Source organism: Myotis daubentonii, chromosome 10, assembly GCF_963259705.1.
Source record: "Myotis daubentonii chromosome 10, mMyoDau2.1, whole genome shotgun sequence".
Classification (NCBI taxonomy): domain Eukaryota; kingdom Metazoa; phylum Chordata; class Mammalia; order Chiroptera; family Vespertilionidae; genus Myotis; species Myotis daubentonii.
In genome coordinates this window covers 85,377,415-85,398,691 of record NC_081849.1, presented here as the reverse complement: position 1 = coordinate 85,398,691, position 21,277 = coordinate 85,377,415, and the positions used below count along the sequence as shown (strand labels likewise).

General features: G+C 61.1%; 1 protein-coding gene across 1 annotated transcript in view; it reads left to right on the top strand.

Moving 5' to 3' along the window:
• Window positions 1–21,277, top strand: part of ABCA13 (ATP binding cassette subfamily A member 13) — a 125,818-nt gene that overhangs the window by 66,116 nt on the left and 38,425 nt on the right. The window contains exons 27-36 of the mRNA XM_059711290.1: window positions 228–557; window positions 1,977–2,046; window positions 3,395–3,526; window positions 7,781–7,918; window positions 8,647–8,827; window positions 10,228–10,446; window positions 11,706–11,902; window positions 14,291–14,448; window positions 14,545–14,775; window positions 18,127–18,235. Of these exons, the coding sequence (XP_059567273.1) occupies window positions 228–557; window positions 1,977–2,046; window positions 3,395–3,526; window positions 7,781–7,918; window positions 8,647–8,827; window positions 10,228–10,446; window positions 11,706–11,902; window positions 14,291–14,448; window positions 14,545–14,775; window positions 18,127–18,235 (1,765 nt within the window). The remainder of the gene's footprint in view (window positions 1–227; window positions 558–1,976; window positions 2,047–3,394; window positions 3,527–7,780; window positions 7,919–8,646; window positions 8,828–10,227; window positions 10,447–11,705; window positions 11,903–14,290; window positions 14,449–14,544; window positions 14,776–18,126; window positions 18,236–21,277) is intronic.

The window sequence follows — 21,277 nt, the reverse complement described above, 5'->3', positions numbered from 1 at the left end:
GGTCTCCTGCCAGGAACTTGTTCCCACGCACTCGCGCCCAGCTCTCTGCCCTCACGCGGGACGGGACCGGCCTCTGTGGGCTCCCAAGAATGAAACGCGGGCGCAGGGGACCTGCCTGGCACGGAGCCCTCGCGGGGCTGGAGGTCCTGGCGGGGCGCCCACCCGCCAGCTGCCCTCCCCCAGGACGAGGACACCCACTGCTGTGGTAACGGCTTCCTCCCCCGCAGCACCTGCGGATGATGGGGGTGCACCCGGCCACCAGCTTCCTGGCCTGGTTCCTGGAGAACACGGCGGTGATGGCCGTGGGCAGCGCTGCCCTGGCCGTCGTCCTGAAAGCCAGCGGCATCTTCGCGCACAGCAACGCCTTCATCGTGTTCCTCTTCCTGCTGGACTTCGGGGTGTCGGTGGTCATGCTGAGCTACCTGCTGAGCGCGTGCTTCCGGCGGGCGCCCACGGCCGCGCTCTGCTGCAGCCTGCTGTACATGGCCAGCTTCCTGCCCTACGTCGTGCTGCTGGTGCTGCGCAGCCGGCTCAGTGCGGCCGCCCAGACGCTGCTGGTGAGTGTGCAGCTTTGCAAGATGCCCGACGAGACAGAACTCCACCACCCACAACACGCATCGCTCGGCCCTTTCCGCCTGCGGCCTTCTGATCTCCTTTCCTCAGGGGGCCCTGCGGGGGCTGCGAGTTTCTCCCCTCACAGCCCCTCCCGGGGAGACGGGGCGATCCCCAGTACCCACGAGAGCATGTGCTTCAGGTCTCTGCTCCGCGCGTGGGAGGAAACGCAATTCCATAGCTATCGTAGCGTAAGCAGCCAGCCTTCTCCCGGAAGCTCCATGAATGCCAGCGCATTAAGTGGAAGTCTGTCCATCAGCAAAGTCAGGCTTTCCCCACTCAACGCGCTTCCGGAAGGAGCGGCAGGACACATTCAGGTCTGACGTGACTCAGGGAGAAGACAGTGCTGCTCGTCGGTGGACACGTGGTCGGTGGGGAAGGGACGGGTCGTCATTAACGGGGTCGGGCTCAGCGCGTGGGCACGGGGCTGTCTCACGGTTCACCCCCTGCAGGTGCGGCCTCGGCTGCCTGTGGCCTCAGTGGTGGGAGGGTCTCCTGCTGGTGCTGACCTGAGGGTAGAATATTCTGTGCGAACCACATCCCTTTCTCCAGCGTCAGTAGACCGCTCTGTGCCCCGGTCCCCGCGGGCCACGCACACAGCACCGTCCGCGTGCAGGGGGACAGGAGGACAGGCGCTCCTGTTGGGCGAGCATCGTGTGCATGCCTGGTGCCGTCAGTGTGACTACTTGCCTCTCGCCTGTGAAAACCCATGACCACGGTTTGGGGCTGGTGTGGGTGTTTTCAGGGGAACGAAAGCCGCCGGGGCCGTGCAGGGCCCATATGCTCTCCACGGAGGGAAAGGGAGGAAAAGGGCCGTTCACGCTGCACGGGTTTCAGACGCTGCGGCCGGTCTCACCCACCTCGTGGGGAAGGGCTCCCTGCAGTCTGATCGCCTCTGCGTGCTCAGGTGGTTTCCAGCCGGGAAAGCCTGCCTCTGGTACCTTACGCTTTAGTAACGCGAGGCGCCTTTTCAGCCGCCTTCCTGACCCGGGAGCTCTGCCCCGGAAGCGGAGCGGCGGTCCCCTCGCGCTTGATCGTCCCGGTGAGGACACGTGCGCATCCTCAGCCTGCGCTGGGCTGGGGGCCTCGCTCAGCACAGAACATAGGACAGGCCCTGCCCTTCCCCGCCGTGTGCCGCATTCTGCCCCCAACGTGGGGTCAGCCCTTCAGGCGCTGCCGGAGAGAGACCGTTCCTTTCAGCGTTAGAGACAAGCGTGTCCCCCGCGTCTCCGGCGGCTGGCAGTGGGCTGCGTGTCCAGGTGTGGACACGGGCATACGGGGCCCTTAGGGGGAACCGCGTGGCGCCATGGACATCCTGTCCCGTCACGCACCAGCGGCTGTTTCTCTCTCCTCGCTCTGCGCAGTGCCTCCTCTCCACGACCGCCTTTGGACAAGGAGTGTTTTTCGTCACGTTCCTGGAAGGGCAGGAGGCAGGTAAGACGACGCGCGGTTACAGGCGCTCTCAGTGGCCCGGGTGCTAGGGGTTTGCAGGGTCCTGTTGTGGGGGGACAGTAGTAGGTCCCCACCCCAGAGCAGGGCCCTTGGGATGAGATGCTGGTGCTCAGCGTGGCTGCGCAGCACCTCCCGCGTCCAGCTGCCCTGGCCCTCAGAACGCTCGGGAGTAGCCACGGCGCCGTGGCCCAGCCGCTGCCCAGTTCGCCCACCAGCCAATGCCCGGCTTTTCCTCACGGCACCCCGACACCCCGTTCCCTTAGCAACCTTCGAATGCTTCCAGGAACGGGGTGTGCACACGCCCGGCTCTCAGGGTCCTGTCGAACTGAACTCTGCCTCCCTGGGTCTCTGCCCACTTTCCTAGTTCCGTTCCCATTCTCTCTCTCACGTGTCAGCCTCCACTGCGGTCTGCCTGCTCTCGTCTCTGCGTCCAGAAAGGGACTTAACCAGTGCAGAGAGGGTACGATTATCCACTTTACTCCCATGATTGCAGCCCTATTAATTCGGCCTAAAATAACATTTTAAAAAATTGATTGTCAGCCTTTTTCACTTATCTTGAAATTTTGACAACTGACATCCTAAGCCAGGACAGACATATATTTCTTCCATGTTTATATGGTGTTTGTGAACGCTTACTGTTAAAATATACGCAATAAATGCAACTCACCTCCAGCTGCTGTGTACTAGCCCTTTCACTGGGCGCTGGTCTCGTAATTCTCTGGCATTTCAGCAAAACACGCTGAGCCATTTGCCATTTCACATGGAGGCTGTGCCGAAACAGGCTCGCGAGCCAGCCCTCCGAGTGCCCGCAGCGGCTCCGAAACCAGCTGGTCCGGGAGGCGGAGGGAGCAGTCACTGTCAGGCCTTTGATCGTTTCGGACAAATTCCCACAAGTGTCAGCATTTACTCTGTGAGTCCTAGGCTTGTCCTTAGGGGACTGAGGAAGAGGGATATCTTACTTAGCGTGTATTTTAACCCGCAGTAAATTGCAAATACATTGTAAGAAATAATGGTCCTAGCCCGTCCCAGGCCTTGTATGTCCTGTCTATATATTTCCTGAGAGCAGGGAAAATGATATAATTTAGGGTCTGGATTGCAAGGAGCCTTCTTTATCTTTTTGTATCACATGCCTTTTTTCTCAAAACCAGTAAATGAGGAAAGCACCGTTCAGAAAGTTTAAATGTTGGATGTTAATGTTCATGGTCACTCTGCCTGTAGCACTGAACCCAACACACCTTCTTGGGCTTCAGCTGCTGCCAGCTCTGCCAGAGCCTCCAGGACTAGCACCCCCATCGCCCTCCCCGGTTGACTCTGCCCTCCCTCCCTCCAGGGGTCCAGTGGGGCAACCTGGACCAGCCTCCGGAGCAGGCGGGCATGGCGCTTGGCTGGGTCTGCAGGATGATCCTGGTCGACTCGGGCCTTTACTTTCTGAGTGGCTGGTACCTGAGCAACTTGGTTCCTGGTAAGACACCTGCACTTTGTAAGATGACAGAATGAGCTTAAAGCGAGTGAGCTACTGTGCTGTTGCAGTGAAACTTCTGTGCCAGAGACAGAGAGAGGAAATGCGGGTGCTTATTGTTTAAGGAATGCTGACTTTCTCCAGTCAATGTATACATTATTTTTTAAAATATGTTTTTATTGATCTCAGAGAGAAAGGGAGAGGGAGAGAGAGATAGAAACATCAACGATGAGAGAGATTCATTGATCAGCTGCCTCCTGCACTCTCCCTACTGGGGATTGAGCTCATAACCCAGGCATGTGCCCTGACGGGAAATCAAACCGTGACCTCCTGGTTCATGGGTTGATGTTCAACCATTGAGCCACACTGGCTGGGTACTGGGGTCCAACCCCAGCAGGTCCAGGGGTTCCCAAAGGCGTAGACGGAGTCGGCGAAGAAGGAATGACACGGAGACAGCGTTCAGTTGATCAGCAGCCTAGCCAGGATCTCCAGCCAAGTTCTGGTCTGGATCTCCAGAGAGGTTCTGTAGCCATGTTCCCTCGCTAGGTTCTCCAGCCAGGTTCTGTCTGAGATCTCCAGCCAGGTTCGGTCACCAGGTTCTAGTCAGGTTCTCTTGCCATATTTCTGTAGTCAGGTTCAGTCCAGGATCTTTTGCCATGTTCTCTCCAGCGAAGTTCTTCTGTCTGTAGGTTCTGTGTAGGTTCTGTCTTCTGAGTTCTGACTTCTAAGTTCTGTGTCTTGCTGTCTTGTTACATCTGTATTTATACCAGTTGATTCAATCCTATCAATCTCTATTACAAAGGTTAGGGCGTTTCTTATCTCCGTTCCAGGGAGTAAAGATTATGTAGCTTAAGCATGATTGTTCGTAGTTAAAGTGATTAATTACCCGCCTGGCACTTAGTTGAGGGGTTTTATTCCCTCCCTAACTTCAGGGGAAAATCCCTACCTGGGGAAACAACCTTTCTCAGAGAGGAGACCTTGGTTAAAACACAGCACCAAGAAGGCGAGCAAACATATTAAGAACCGTATGCCATATATGCCAGGTCCCTTGAAACAGCAAGGATGGACCGGCTCCCGGCAGCTGGGCCTAATGTATACATTTATATAACTTTAAGTTATGTAACATGTTAACATAATATACTAAAACACAAATTATTTAAATAAAATACTAAAAATGGAAATTTTTAATTGATGAAATGTTTCCAAAAGATAGACATTTAAATTAATAATAACGTTCAAGAATCATTGAAAATAACGACAGCAACTGGTGATGGTATAAAACCTTCCTGTAACTCGACGAGGATGTAAACAGTGGAGCCATCAGCAGAGCAGATGGCAGCGCTCAGTAGCCAGCCCACTCGTGAGCGAGTCACTCTGTAGTGGCGTTTGCATGTCAGTCAATGAAAAGAGACACATATTCAGTTAACCTACTAGCGAGAAAACCAGACTCGTTCATAGCTCATCAGAAACAAACATCGTGAGAATAATGAGTCAATAGGAAAAGCACGGTTGTTAAAGGTAGGGAAGGTTTTTCTAAACACCAAAGACATAAGTAATGAAAATCGATTGAGTTTCATTTATAAGAATTTAAATCAAATTGCAAATAGCCAAATAAAGTTATAAGACAATTTATAAGCTTATAAAACTATTTAAAGAAAATGATAACATTCTCAAATCAGATTTAAAAAAGACATATCTCAGTATTTAGTTAACAATTTTAAAACATCGTAATTTGGTTTAAATGCCAAATGGTTGTTTATGTGGACTTATGCGACATCTTTTTTCCGTTGTTAATTTTTCTGCTTTAAACATGCACTTCTCCTGTAAGCAGTTAAACTACAGGAATTGACTACATGCTTTGTATTTCATCTTTTCAAAACGCGAATGATTTAATGAGCGCAGAGAGCAGGCGTGTTGGGTGTGGCCCCGCAGCTGCACAGCAGGGAGAGGCGTGCTGGGGAGCAGCCGCTGGTGCTGCTGGGAGGAGTGAGCCTGGACGCGCCTGTCCTCCTCTTCCTTGGAGACGGGTGCGAGGGCGGGGTCTGCTCTCCCTGGGAGGACTCGAGGGTCGGAACAGCGGTCACAAGGCCCAGAGCGGGTGGGGCAGTGTCTTGATGAAGGTGGCGCTGTGCCCTGGGGAGAGGAATGATGGTGAGGGATGGCCCTCGGGTCTGAGCGGGCTCTGCCCTGGGTCCCATGCCCTCGGCTCGCTGCAGGGGCGCCTGTGTGTCCCCTCGCTCTTCCCTCTTGTCTGGCAGCAGGTAGCAGTCCCCGCCCCTCTCTCAGCGCCCTCCCTCCGGCCCTGCCCCCCCCCCCCCCCCCCCCCCCCCCGTGCCAGCGCCCTGTGCGTGTGTGGCACAGCTCATGGCAGTTTCTGCTGCTTTCGGCTCTGGCAGCTCTGGGTTGACACCTGCCCAGACTTGCGCCAAGTTTTGCAAAAGCCCTGCTCTGGGGAGGGGAGAGCTGACGAGAGGCGTGGGGGTGGGGAGTCCTCAGCACCCAGGCTGTGCCCCCGCCCCTCGTAGGGCGTCTCTTCCCAGGAGCCCACGTGTCCCGCTGGCCGTCTCTCTGGAGACCCTGGCAGCACCCGAGAACAGTCACGGTCACGGAGACGGAGAGTGGGTGGTGGGCGGGCGGAGGGAGGTTCTGGAGGTTGGACAGCAGTGTGAGCGTGCTCAGCGGCGCTTTAATGATGAAGGCGGTGTATTTTGTCACGTATGTTGAAGACCATTACACACAGAAGACTGGGGTGCAGAAGTGCACTTGGTGGTCACCTCTGGAGAGACTCAGGTGAGGGAGCTGGTGGAAGCCATGAGGAAGGCGGCTTGGCTCAGGGGGCCAATCGGAGCGATGGGGCATCCAGCGGGTCCTGTGGGGTCAGTGGGCATCAGCCAGGCCGGGGCTCAGAGGAGCGCGGAGTTTTCTCTTTGCAGAAGCTAATGAAGCAGCTCAGGGCTCCGGGGACAGGACACCGGGAGAAAGTTTCGGGAGCCCTTGGCGGGTGGAGAAGGCTGGGGATCTGTCCCTTCCTCCCGGCTCGCCTGCTCGCGGGCTCTTGCTTGGTGCCTCCCGAGGGGAGGGCCGTGTGTCAGCCTTGTACCCAGCAGTCCCGGTGGAGCTCACGGCAAATTTCTACCCCTAACGTCTTCTCATGAACTGGAGCAGTTCCCTCGGACCCAGCCACACCCAGCCAGCTCCAGCCAGGGCCCCAGACCGGCGGCTGGCGCTGTCTCTACCTCCCCTGGGCGTGCTTGTCCGGAGCACCTCCCCTCCCCCCAGGCACGGCGCAGTGTGTGCGCCCCAGTGAGCGAGGCCCCAGCCAGTCGCTTCCACACCGCACAGGCCCCCAGAGGCAGACACTGGGTGCAGCCCCCTCTGAGTGATGAGCGCCCCCTCCACACCGCACAGGCCCGCAGAGGCAGACACTGGGTGCGGCCCCCTCTGAGTGATGAGCACCCCCCTCCACATCTTGCTTTCAGGACGCACCTGGGTTTAGATCTCTCTGCTGCTGTGCAACCACGTCCAGTGGCGGCCTCGTGGAGAAGGAGGGCCAGGCCTGCACGGCTCTCCCGGCCTCGGCCGTCAGGAGGCTCCCGCTGCCGCAGCTTAGGCCACGCCTGGCCTCTCAGGCTTCGTGTCTCACAATCTTCTTCACGTGCGTGCGGGCCGCTCGCATTCTCGGGTCTGCCTGACGCCCCTGCCTGCTTCCATCACTGCCAGTGTGGGGCTCGGCTGATGGGTTCCCGGCCTGGGAGGCGAGCTCAGGGCCCAGGTGGATGTGCAGCCACACTTGGTGGTGGGCAGGCGCGGAGCGGGCAGCGTGCACGGGAAGCAGGGCACAGGGCGAGGAGCTGGGAGCCCCGGCCCCGCCAGCCTGGGTTTGGCGGCTCCCATTCATTTTCGTTAATAGATCAATGAGGGGTATCTTTAAAGTCCAGATCGGTTAGAGCTGGGATGGCCTAATGAGCAAATCACCATGAATATCCAACTTATTTCTAATGTCTTTCTCCTAATTCTGCAAGGCCTCTCCCAGCTGTCTGCTTTCCACCTGTATTGCCACCTGCTCAGGAGGGCCCAGGTGGCCCTGTGCAGTGAGGAGGGGTCAGGCCTGAGATTGCCGCTGGCCCGTCCACGGCACGTGTGTGGAACGTGTCGGCATGGAGTAACGCGGTGCTCACGCGTTAGGATGTCCTGTTGCAGGATGTTGTTCTGAGTAGAAAAGAGCTGAAAGGGTCTGACGGGTGCCTTGTTTCCCAGGCTCCGGGGGTGTCCAGAAGCCGTGGTATTTCCCCTTCATGGCATCCTCCTGGAAGGGCACGTGTGGCCTGGCCACCCGGAGGCCGTGTGCTCGGGCTTCCAGGCTGTTCTCCCTCCGTGAGGGCGTCGGACACACAGGTGTGTACAGAGCGGCATGGGGCACGGCAGACACTTAGGTTTCCCGGGGTTTCCCACGTCCTCCCCTGGTGCTTCCCTGGGGGGCGCATCCTGGTCCTGCTCCCGGGGAGCCACGGGGACAGGCAGGCGGTGCCCCTCTGCCCAGGCCTGCCATCCCTGGGCCCGCGGGAGACGACGGCCGGGCATCCGAGTGCACAGGCCCCGGGACGGTGGCTCTGCAGTCAGTCTGTGAAGGGATGGTCTCCCCCGTCACACGGGGAATTGGAGCCTCTTAGGAGATCGGGCGCAGCAAGCACCTTCCCTCCTCCGCCCGAGGCTATTGCCTGAGGACGTGGTGGTGTGTGACTAACCTGCTTGCTGCTGTCCTCTGCAGATGTACATGCAACGTGTGCTGGCGTGTGAGTGTGCACGTGTACATGCATGTATGTGCACGTGCACGCGCGTAGGTGTGTGCGTGCATGTGTCCATGCGTGTGCATGTGTGTGCGTGTGTGTGCAGGTGCGTGTGTGCTTATTTCTGTTCCATTACAGAATGGATACCATGAGGGCACAAACCTTTGCGGCCAGAGGTTTCACTTGTCGCCGTTATGTAATTTGCCTTTTGATTTTGGTGAAGGGAGGTTTTTGCATGTTTCACGTGTTTTGGAGCCAGAATTGATGTCTGGGGCCACGGCTGGGTCACTGCACTGTGGGGGGTGCCACCCCTCAGGTGTGTTTGCACCTTCACAGGGTCGTGGCCTCAGCAGGGGAAAGGGGAGCGGGAAGGAGTCCCCCCGGGCGTCACCCTGGTGTCCGTGACCAAGGAGTACCAGCCCCGCCAGGCGGCCGTGCGGGACCTGACCCTCACCTTCCACAGAGGCCAGATCACTGCCCTGCTGGGGGCCAACGGCGCCGGGAAGACCACCGTCATGTGCGTCCCCTTCCACCTCGTAAAACTCGGGGCTACCCTTCCTAAACGCCAGTCCACCGAGCAGCAAGGCTCGGTTCCTTTCTCATGGAGGAAGCATGGCTCTCTGCCCTCTGCCCCCTGCCCCTGCCCTCTGCCCCCTGCCCCTGCCCTCTGCCCCCTGCCCCCTGCCCTCTGCCCCCTGCCCTCTGCCCTCTGCCCCCTGCCCCTGCCCTCTGCCCGGTTGCTGTGCCCCCCCCCCCCCCCCCCAAGCCACCCTGCAGGCCTGGGGCAGGCGCAAGGGGAGGGTGATGGGTTTTAAAATCTTTAATTCTTCCTCTTTTCCTTACAATGAACTCGCCTGCTTTTATTTGAGTCTTGGAAAGTTCTAGGGCCCTTTTCATTGTTCTCCTCCGTTTAATTGTGTTTCCGTTTCTGTAGGAAGGTGACATTCAGAGCGGAGTTTGTAGCTTTGTAAACACCTGAGTAGTTTTTCATGTTCTGATTTTGTGTGGTTGGCTGTTCTTTTAAGATTTGATGTTTAGTTTAGAATCCAAAGGCTGTGCTTTTGGTTAAAGCATCCAGCCTCCTGGTCCCAGGCAAATAAGGAGCTCGGACGGGCGTGACCACAAAGCAGCCGAGCGGCCTGTGGCCACGGTGGCCCTTTAAGGCTAAGCCTGCAGCGGTGAGGGACGTCCCTGGCGGAGCAGCCGCTGTCTCTGCCTCATGACAGCGGCCACGGGAAAGGAGCACACACGAAGCTTCAGGAAGCCCAGCGAGAACCGCTGGAGGGAAAACACCGGCGTTTCCTTCTCCCCGTGGGCCTGGGCTGGAGCCGCGGCCCCGCTGAGCCCGCTGCGCTGCTGTGTTCGGTGGGGAGTGCCCACCGCCGCCGCCACCAGGGCCCCAGGGCCACACCTGCTCCTGCAGGGCAAGGGGGGCAGGCGGCCCTGCTGCTCCGAGGTCCTCTGACCTGTCCCTGCAGGTGTGAGGAAGGACCCTGGTCACCTGGGGTTGTCCTCCCAGCAGCTCCCAGAGGACAGGCTGCAGGGCCAGTTAGCAGAGGGGTCGTTACTGTTTAAACAAAAGCCCTGAGGCACAGCAATGGGAACACCTCTCCTGCGGTCCAGAGGTTTGAAATCGCCCAGCAAACAGCTGATGAGGAAGGGCATTGAAGTGCAGTGCACCCACCAGGGCGCTGAGCTCCCACGACTCCCTGTGCCCCTCCCCCGGCCCCCATGCCCCTCCGTCTGGCCCCCATGCCCCTCCGTCTGGCCCCCATGCCCCTCCCTGGCCCCCATGCCCCTCCCTGGCCCCCACGCCCCTCCCCGGCTCCCATGCTCACAGACCCAGCATGATGCCCACAGACCCACCCCGCACCCAGCGGCCTGGGCTGGGCTGACCTGCCGGCGTCTTCTCCGCAGGTCGCTGGTGACAGGGCTGCACGCGCCCACCTCTGGAGCCGTCCTCGTGGGCGGCAGGAACCTGCAGACAGACCTGGCCGCGGTCAGGAGGGAGCTGGGGGTGTGTCCTCAGCGGGACGTCCTTCTGGACAGGCTCACTGTCCTGGAGCACCTGCTGCTCTTCGCAGCCATCAAGTTGCCTCAGCGGACGCGGGCGGAGCGCCGGCAGCAGGTGGACAAGTGAGTGGGGTCCCTTCGGGGCCTCCCTGCTCTGTGAGGCCGTGAGGGGAACAGGGAGAGGCGCTTCGGAAACACGTGCAGTGCCTTTATCACGAGAGGAAGTGCGCACACGACCCCTGATGGCGGTGACGCGCCGCCAGCCCTGGGCCCCGAGGAGCGTCTGGGGGTCTCGCTGACTCGCCCTGGAGGGGGCGGAGGACACGGTGCGTGTGGGTGGCTGCCAGTGTGAGTCGGTGCCGCGGACCTGGGTGCAGGGCGAGGGCACTGTGTGAGGACAGGAGCTGGAGCTTCGTCGTGCAGGGGTGGCCCTGGCAGCGCAGGGGTCACTGAGGGCAGGACAGAGAGCAGAGCCCAGAGCCAGGCCTCCCTCGAGGAGAGGAGAGAAGTCGGGGACCTCGGCCAGGCCTGGGTCAGGGGTGCTGTTGGCAGCCAGCTCAGCGCCTGGAGCTGCGGGGGGCTGGCTTGTTGGGTGGTGATGGGCGGTCGGGGGCGTGTGTGCAGGTGGACGGCAGGGGAGGCTAAGGACCGAGCCCTTGTCACTCCGACTGGAAGAGGCTGCAGAGGTGAGGGGAGCCCAGCAGGGAGGAGGGAGGCACGTCCATGAGAAGGAGGTCAGGTGCAGGGGTGCTGTGGAGGGTCGTTCAGCGAAGCCTGAGAAGTGAGCTCGGGGTGGAGAATGCTGGGCCTCGGTGACCGCGGTGGCCTGTTGAGGAAGGTACGCGGTCGTTCCAGGGAAGGAAGGAGTTTTGCTGCAAAGGAGCAAAGACACGGGACGGGATGGCGATGGGAAAGTGAGGTGACGAAGGGAGGCGCCACCAGCACCCTCGGCCGAGGCCCAGGAGGGCGGCCTGGAGCCCTCCGTGCGGCGGGAGGGGCTCGGGGAGGCGGCAGGAAGGACGCAGGGCCGAGCCTGTGGGCTTTAATCCCACGGTTGTGGGGTGGGGCGGTGGGAGACAGTTTGTGGGGTTGAGTGACTGTGGAGGCGGGTCAGCGGGAGGAAGGAGGTGTCAGGAGGGGCAGGAGCAGATAACGAGACAGACACACCTTCCGCCGCGGGTCAGCAGGCAGCCCTACCAGGCCCTGGGACTCTCTGGGGCCCGGCCGTCCTTGGAGCCCAGCGTGACCCTCGAGGTGCCGCTCCCGTCGGCCTCCAGTCTGGGGGCTGCTGGGGGTCAGGTCCTCCTTGCCCACCGCCCTGGCCGCCTGGCCGGGTGCTGGCGGCGGTTTCCGGAGGCAGCAGAGGCCCGTTCTCCCGTCAGGACTCTCCGGGACGTGGGGCTGACGCAGCACCGGCACCAGCAGGCCCGCGCCCTGTCCGGAGGCCTGCGGCGGAGGCTGTCCATCGGCGCCGCTTTCCTCGGCACGTCGCGGACCGTGGTGCTGGACGAGCCCACGAGTGGGGTGGACCCCTGCTCCCGGCGCGGCATCTGGGACATCCTCCTCCGGCACCGAGAAGGTGGGGCACCGCACCCCGGCTCTCCCCGGGCCGGGCCCCCCGCACCGCGAGGTGGCACCACCAGAGCCCATCCTGCCCCGATGCCAGCGCAGGGACCACAGAGCCCACCTCACCCCGATGCCAACATAGGGACCACAGAGCCCCCCCCCCCGCCCCGATGCCAGCGCAGGGACCACCGAGCCCCCCCCCCGCCCCGATGCCAGCGCAGGGACCACCGAGCCCCCCCGCCCCGATGCCAGCGCAGGGACCACAGAGCCCACCTCACCCCGATGCCAACATAGGGACCACAGAGCCCCCCCGCCCCAATGCCAGCGCAGGGACCACAGAGCCCACCTCACCCCGATGCCAACATAGGGACCACCGAGCCCCCCCGCCCCGATGCCAGCGCAGGGACCACAGAGCCCACCTCACCCCGATGCCAACATAGGGACCACAGAGCCCCCCCGCCCCAATGCCAGCGCAGGGACCACCGAGCCCCCCCGCCCCGATGCCAGCGCAGGGACCACAGAGCCCACCTCACCCCGATGCCAACATAGGGACCACAGAGCCCCCCCCGCCCCGATGCCAGCGCAGGGACCACCGAGCCCCCCCGCCCCGATGCCAGCACAGGGACCACCGAGCCCCCCCCGCCCCGATGCCAGCGCAGGGACCACCGAGCCCCCCCGCCCCGATGCCAGCGCAGGGACCACCGAGCCCCCCCACCCCGATGCCAGCGCAGGGACCACCGAGCCCCCCCCCCGATGCCAGCGCAGGGACCACAGAGCCCCCCCGCCCCGATGCCAGCACAGGGACCACCGAGCCCCCCCGCCCCGATGCCAGCACAGGGACCACAGAGCCCCCCCGCCCTGATGCCAGTGCAGGGACCACAGAGCCCGCCCCTCCACCCCGATGCCAGCACAGGGACCACAGAGCCCACCCCTCCCTGATGCCAGCACAGGGACCACCAGAGCCCCCCCTCCCTGATGCCAGCGCAGGGACCACAGAGCCCTCCCGCCCCGATGCCAGCGCAGGGACCGCCAGAGCCCCCCCGCCCTGATGCCAGCACAGGGACCACCAGAGCCCCCCCGCCCCAGTGCCAGCGCAGGGACCACAGAGCCCTCCCGCCCCGATGCCAGCGCAGGGACCGCCAGAGCCCCCCCGCCCCGATGCCAGCGCAGGGACCACCAGAGCCCCCCCGCCCTGATGCCAGCGCAGGGACCACCAGAGCCCCCCCGCCCCAGTGCCAGCGCAGGCACCACAGAGCCCCCCCGCCCCGATGCCAGCACAGGGACCACAGAGCCCCCCCGCCCTGATGCCAGTGCAGGGACCACCAGAGCCCCCCCGCCCTGATGCCAGCGCAGGGACCACCAGAGCCCCCCCGCCCTGATGCCAGCGCAGGGACCACCAGAGCCCCCCCGCCCCGATGCCAGCACAGGGACCACAGAGCCCCCCCGCCCCGATGCCAGCACAGGGACCACAGAGCCCCCCCCGCCCCGGTGCCAGCACAGGGACCACCGAGCCCCCCCGCCCCGGTGCCAGCACAGGGACCACAGAGCCCCCCCGCCCCGATGCCAGCACAGGGACCACCGAGCCCCCCCGCCCCGGTGCCAGCGCAGGGACCACAGAGCCCCCCCGCCCCAATGCCAGCGCAGGGACCACCGAGCCCCCCCGCCCCGATGCCAGCACAGGGACCACAGAGCCCACCCCTCCACCCCGATGCCAGCGCAGGGACCACAGAGCCCCCCCGCCCCGATGCCAGCGCAGGGACCACCGAGCCCCCCCGCCCCGATGCCAGCACAGGGACCACAGAGCCCACCTCACCCCGATGCCAGCGCAGGGACCACCGAGCCCCCCCCGCCCCGATGCCAGCGCAGGGACTGTGTGCAGAGGGCGGTGGGTAGTCGGCCCCGTCTGCAGGTTGGCGCCTCTGGCCTCCCCTCCTGTCCTCGCCTCCCCTGCCTGCTCACCGGCTGCCCCGCCCGCCTCCCAGAGCACCGTCTGTCCGGCTCCCATCCTCCCACACGCGCATGCTCCCTGGTCGGAAGGACACCCTCCAGCCTCACAGGCGCCGTCCATTTTCTTACACAACCGCCGCTTCACAGAGGAGGCTTCCCCTCCAGTGCCCGCCAGCCTGTGGCCCGAGGATGCGTGGGGAGACGGGGCCCGGCTTCCTCTCCTCTTTGTAAAACGTCTCCTCTGCGCGCACAGTGCTCCGGGCGGACACAGGGCCCTGCGCTCGGCCGCTTCTCCCGCTGGGCCCGTCCCAGCCCCGAGTGCTGAGGGGAGGATCTGGGAGCTGGCCCCGACCCTGAGGCCGCAGAGGGGAGGGTCGGGGCTGCTTCTCTCTGGCCTTGCCCGCTCCCCGCTGCCTGTGTCAGGCCGGCTCTGATGCCGCCTTCTTGGCCGCAGGTCGGACGATCATCCTCACCACCCACCACCTGGACGAGGCGGAGGCGCTGAGTGACCGCGTGGCCGTCCTGCAGCAGGGCCGGCTCCGCTGCTGCGGCCCCCCCCTCGGCCTGACCGAGGCCTATGGCCAGGGCCTCTGCCTGACACTCACGAAGCAGGTGACCGGGGGCTGCCTCCTGGGGCCGGACGCTGACACCAGCGGCTGAGTGCTTGGGCGCTGCCCTCATGCCCCTGCGCCTTCCTCTGTTGGACAGCCTTCCGCTCTGGAGCTGGACAGCCTGCAGGACGCGGCTCGCACCACGGCCCTGATACAGACCTACGTCCCACAAGCGTTTCTCAGGGACCGCAGCGGGCGCACGCTGAGCTACGCCCTCCCCAAGGACGCCGACCGAGCCGGCTTCAAGGGGCTCTTCCAGGCGCTGGAGCAGAACCAGCACCGCCTGCGCCTGGCGGGCTGCGGGGTCGCAGACACCCCCCTGGAGGAGGTACTGGGCTCCCGCCGCCCGTCCCTGTCCTTGTCGCTCGTCAGTGAGGAGGGTGGGCCGCCGTGGGGAGGGGGTCGGACACCTGCGTGTGTGTTTATTCCAACTTCCCACCGTCAGGCGGGGTGCAGGCCAGTTCGGAACTGCACACACCCGACCGCGGCTTCTGCTCTTGCAGGGAAGCGAGCACTTTCTTTTCTTTTCTTTTTTTTTTTAAAAATATATTTTATTGATTTTTTTACAGTTAGGAAGGGAGAGGGATAGAGAGTTAGAAACATCGACGAGAAAGAATCATCGGTCAGCTGCCTCCTGCACACCCCGCACTGGGGATGTGCCCACAACTAAGGTACATGCCCTTGACCGGAATCGAACCTAGGACCCCTCAGTCCGCAGGCCGACGCTGTATCCACTGACCAAACCAGTCAGGGCGGAAGCGAGCACTTGCATAGTGAGAGCGTGGGCGGCGAATCCAGGGCCATCCGTGTCCCATGCGGTCGGGCCGGCGCTGGCGGGTTCCCTCACGGAGGCACCTTCCCTTTCACTGCCGGCCTTGTTTGGCTCAGGAGCCCGGGTGCCCGCGGCCCTTGCTGGGCAGAGAGGCTGAGCAGAAACCAAGCGCCAGCAGGTGCACACGCTGACCCCGCCGGCCTCTGCCGGGGCTGCCGATGGCGTGTGGCTCACACAGCTGGCAGGTCAGACCAGGTCCTCCCGGGCCGTCCCCGACCGCAGGCCAGCTGGTGTGGGGCTGGGCTGCCTGTGGGGCCCGATTCGAGTCTCACTTTACGTTGCTCAAACCTACAGAAGGCCTTGAGGGGTGAAAGCAGCAGTCAGTGCTGAGATGAAAGCCAGAGTGGGAGGCTTGCCCGTCCCTGCGGTGCCCGAACGCAGCGCAGACTCGGTGGGTGGTGGGTGGTGGCTCCTGGACTCGAAGCCGTGTCAGAAGCTTGAGGAACCACGAGAACTAAAGTCCCGCAGCGCTTAGGGTGCCAGAGCCCCAGCGTTCACGCAGTGCTTGCGCCTCAGATAACGTGGCAGCAGCGCTGAGCACAGGCTGCACAGAGGGGTGTCGCCCAGTGAGGGCTTCTCGGTGTCCCCCTTCCTGCCGCCACACCCGGCACGCGGGCCCTGGGCGTCTGCCACCCGCGTTCTGCTAGAGCCCGCGCGGGCGCTCCATGTGGGAGGTGTTTTTGTCTCCGCGTCGCTTCTGAAAACCCTGGTGATGCTGTGTTCCTTCAATATTTCTTTTCTGCTTACTACGCATTTTTCTCCAAAATATTAGAAAAATGTTTAAACATTTTTATTGATTTCAGAGAGGAGGGGAGAAGGGGAGAGATAGAAACATCTATAATGAGAGAGAATCATGGATCGACTGCCTCCTGCACGCCCCTCACTGGGGATCGAGCCCACAGCCTGAGCCTGTGCCCTGTTGGGAAATCGTTCCTACGCCAGCTGGGCTCCAAAATATTTTGATTCATACTTTGCCCATCCATGTTCCTTTTGGAAATGTCTTAATCTTCGTCCTCTTTGCTGCTGTTTTTAAAATGTTTGGTTGTTTATGAGGTTGCACATGGCCAGATCCACTCCCCTCAGTTCTGACAAATGCGTGGGGTCAGGGAGTCACACACAGTGGAGGGGCGCCATGCTCCCGCCCTAAAGCGCAGTTCTTCCCACAGCGCGCCTCTGCGCATGCTCCCCAGGCCCCGCTCACACCTGCAGTTAGTCACCAAGAACCCCGACAGCCAGCCCCAGAGCCCGCGCCCGGTTCCCCGGGAGAGGCTCCCTGCTGCTCCCGCCCGTGGTGATTGCCACCGCTACGCTGAGCTCGTGCCTTGCACATAAGAGCTGCTAATAAATACCAGTTGATCAGATTCTCTCTCCCACACACAGATGCTAAAAAAGAAGTTATCTGTGTGAAGGACAGCCATAAGCAAAGGATACAAACCGCATTTAACAAAATACAACATGATGGCACATCTGGACCTGTTTGGGGAAGATATCTTAAATTGGAAAAAGATTAAGCACTTAGAGAGCTTTCCTTTGTGTAGTGTAGTCTATAAAACAGCCGCCCAGCCAATCTCGACTTCTCACACTCGCCAAGTATTGACTTTCCTGCCTCCTGCCTGCAATCGACCACGCGATCACACGTGCCTGCTTGCTGCTAATCGGCGGTCCTGCCCAGGACGCTGCGGGGAGGGGGTCACAATCACCCGACTCTGTGCTGGGGAGCAGGTCTCGCTCTAAACCGCAGGGCGTTGCTCGTAAACATGGTCCCCACGTAGACCCCCAGCCAGCGAGGTTAAGTGTGAAACCTGACCACTGCCGTCACCGGTTTCATTACAAAATGGACACGTTCTTTCTCCTGCGAGGACCTGTGTTTGCCGGGTGTGGGGCTGGGCCAGGGTGCTGAGGGCTCCATGGCACAGGGTGGCGCCCACACAGCCCCTGAAGCCACGGGGTCTGCTGACGCAATGCAATCAGACCGGTTTCAGTGGTGGATTTGTTAATAGACCCATTTTTGGAGCAGTTTTGGGTTCACAGCGATACTGCGCGGAAGGTGCAGACATGGCCCACGCGCCCGCCCCCACAGCACAGCTCCCGTGACCAGCACAGGGGTGTGTCCTCCATGGTTCCGGAGGGTTTAGGATCACAGGCTGGCGGCTGTGAGGTGGGCGTCTCTGCTTGCCCACCCACTCTGCTCAGCGGGCCCCTGTGTCTCAGGAAGGATCTGGTGCCAGATGGGGAGCGTGAGCTCAGACCCCCCACCTGCACGCGGGTGGAGCTTCGGTCCCGAATGACAAAGATCGGATCCAGGGGCAACAAGGCCTGATGTGGTGGTTTATGTTCTGCGAACAAAGAGCTCCTGGGCAGACTTTGCCCATTGCGTACCACAGGGTGGGGGCCTGGGGCTTGGATTCAACCAGACGGAGGTGGGACTTGTGCTCCCAGCACCGAGCAGGGACCTCCTCAGCGATGTGCACACAGACACCCAGTCCCCGCGGAGGAAGCTGAGAGCGTCAGGGGCCACCCAGCTGCAGGCACCGTGGGTCGGCACTGGGACGGGGTGGGGTGCTGTGGGCACGGCTTTGCCGCCTGCGCCTGCTGGTCTGCCCAGTCTGCCTAGTGTAAGGGTCTCGGTCAGGCCACTCCCTTCGCGGCCTGTGAGCCGCCTCTCAGCCAGCCTGCCCCGTGCTGTGGCCTTGGGGTCACACCAACGAAAGGAATGAAGACGTGAGCTAGGATGCTTGGTGGGTATCTTCCTAACGAAGATAGGACCCAGTTGGGTAACTAAGGCCAATAAACAGTGCGGTGTGCAAGGAGCGTATCTAACACGGAGCTCTCTTCATTCTCAAAAAGGTGTTTCTGATGCTTCTGCAAGATCCCAGCGAGCAGCCTGACCTGGCCCCACGCACGGCGTTGGAGGCGCAGAGCCCGAGGCCTCCGGCGCCCACTCCCGGCTCCCACTGTGAGTACAGAGCGTCTGCGAGGGCTTCCCGGAAGGAAGTGCCTCGTCCCCAGCAAAGCCCTGGCTTTGAAGTTGAACAGAGAGAGACTGAAGGCAGGGCCAGGTGTGGCTGGACGGGAAGGAGAGGTTCCCAGCAGGAAGCTCAGGGCTTTCCCCTCCCTGCCCCGCAGTCGCCCTCCCCTGCTCAGGACTGCGAGTTGAGGTAGTTCAGGTGCCTCTGCGAGGGGGCCTCAGGCCGCATTGGTCTCTGTGTCCGGCTTATACAGAGCCCGGCGGCCATCCACGCGTCACAAGGGTCACCCCTGAGCGATGGCTGTGGTACCAACAGGGCACACTCTGTCCGTTGCCCTCGGTGGACACGTGGGTGGTTCCCACGGCTCAGCGGCAGGGACATGCGTGCAGGCCTCTCTGTAAGATCCTGACTCGGATTCTTTCGGATAAACACCCAGGAACGGGCCCAGCGGGCCATATGGCAGTTCTCTTTTTAAAAATATATTTGTGTTGATTTCAGAGGGGAAGGGGGAGGAAGAGACGGATAGAAACATCAGTGATGAGAGAGAATCATGGATCGGCCGCCTCCTCCATGCCTCCCACTGGGGATCCAGCCCAGAACCTGGGCCTGTGCCCTGACTGGGAATCAGTGTGACTTCCTGGTTCATAGGCCGCGCTCTGTCCCTGAGTCACTCTGGCCGGGCGGCCGTTCTCTTTTTAATATTTTCAAGAACTTCCACAGTGCCTTCCACAGCGGCCGCACCCATTCACATCCTGCAACAGTGCACAGCGTCCGCTCCCCCCCCCCCCCCCAAGCTGGTGCACAGCAAAGGAAATGACCGAGTGAAACGGCAACCCCTCCAATAACCGGATTAAAAATTGGCAAAGGACCTGAACAGACATTTCTCAAAAGAAGAGACGGCCACCAGGGGCAGGAAAGGTGCTCAGCCTCCCCGCGCGTGGGGCCCTGCAGCAGGAGCCACGTGGTGACCGCGCCCCCGTGGGCATGGCCGTCACAGACGACCCGGTGCTCATAGGAGGGCAGGCGCTTAGGCCCAGCTTCCGCTCGCTGGGTTCTGAGGACTCCGACGTCCACGTCTGTTAGAGAAGCGCCGCTTTCCTGTGCGCGGGCCGGGGCCCCTGAGAGGCTGTGAGCGTCGCCACGCTCAGCCTGTGGGAAGGACCCCAGATCCTCAAGTGCAGGGAGGAGCTGGGAAACGTGGTTTCCCCTTTAAGGCTTCTCCACGGCTTTTCAGAAGCCTCACCTCTCCCGCACGAGGTCTGAGACTGCGTTGACATTCTCAGCTCCATGGTTTGTCAGGAGCACTCCACCTACCACCGTAGCCTGTTTTCTCCACAATTTCATCCCCGGTGCTCCGTTCCTCATTGCTGCTGCTTGTGCCGATGGAGAGCAGTGTCACAGTGGTTAGCGGAGGGCCTGCAGCCTCTCTCGTTGGCTTGTTAAGGATTGTGTTTGCACAGCCCCCCCTGCGCGCCGAGGCATCATCCTCTGCCCCTGAAGGAGCTGTTCCAGGCTCTGTGTCTCCTGGGCTGAGCCGTGCTGCTAACCCCAGGGCTCTCTTTCCTTTTGTCCACATTTCCTCGAACGTGGGCACTGCCTCCCCTGCAGGCAGGCGGGGGTGGGGTGGGGAGCGTGGCTGCCGCCTGTGGTACAGGCCAGGGAAGGCCCGTTTCCCACGTTAGCGAAAGCCCCGGAGAGCTGGCGGCGGGCGCTTCGCAGAAAGCAGTCTGCCCAGATGAACTCGGGCAGACAGATGCCAGGCAGGTCGGACGCAGCAGCTCCTGTCGGGCTGTGGGGGCCGGGGAGGTGAGAGGCACGAGCCCTGGCAGCCACCCAGGCCAGAGCTGCCAGAGTGCGCCAGGTGGTGGCAGGCGGCTCTGGTCCTGGGTCAGGGCAGCAGGCACCCCAGCGGGCTGTGGTCCTCCAACCTGAGCCCCGTTCCCTCCCCCACTCCCTCTTCCCTGAGGACAGGCGCCTGGGCCCCTCTGAGCAGCCCTGCCCTGCTCACTTCTTCAAGCCCCCCCCCGTCAGCAGCCAACTGTGCTGGACTCCTGGCCCGGCGCCCCCTCAGCCTCCGCTGGGCCACGTCCTTCTGCTGTCCTCGGCTCACTGACAGGCTTTGTCAGGGTCTGACTCCCTCACACGACCAAGAGCCCTGAGGATGTTTTTTTAAAATCTTTATTGTTGAGATTATTATAGATGTTCCTCTTTTCCCCCCATAGCTCCCTGCCATCCGGTCCCCCCCCCTCAAGCCCTCCCCCCCGCCCCCACCGACCTCGTCCATAGTACACGTGTAAGCTCTTTGTCCAATCTCTTCCCGCACCCCCCACACCCCCTTCCCCCCGAGAATTGTCGGTCCGCTCCCCTTCCATGCCCCTGATTCTATTACATTCACCAGTTTGTTCTGTTGGTCAGATTTTTTATTCATTTGATTTTTAGATTCACCTGTTGATATATATTTGTTGTCACTTTGTTGTTCATAATTTTTTATCTTTAAAATGTTATCTTTCTTCTTCCTCTTCTTAGAGAACACCCTTCAGGATTTCATGTAACACTGGTTTGGGGGTGATGAACTCCTTTAGCTTTTTCTTGTCGGTGCAGCTCTTTATCTGACCAGGATGTTGTTCAGAGAGGGCCGTGACCTAGGGCCCAGCCAGTGCTACGCGCAGTGAGCGCCAGGCTTTGTTCCCCAAGTGGAACTCGTCTCACAGCCTCTCCTGAATGGGGTGCATTTACAAATGAGACAGATTTAATCACATCAATTTTAAGGTTCGTTTCAACTCTCAAATTCTGCAACTCAGTGAACACAGAATGATTAAGTTTCTATTTCATGAAATCGGCTTCATTTTCGGAATAAGTACACAGCATTTACAAAATGCTTATTGATTACAAGATGCCCAAATACTCATTGTGGAAAAAATCCAGAATATTTTGAAGAAAAAATGTAAAGTAGCCATGTTCTTACCACATAAAAATGTAAATATTTAAGTCGATTGAAAATGCACGTGCTGCTTTAGCTTTCAAATACA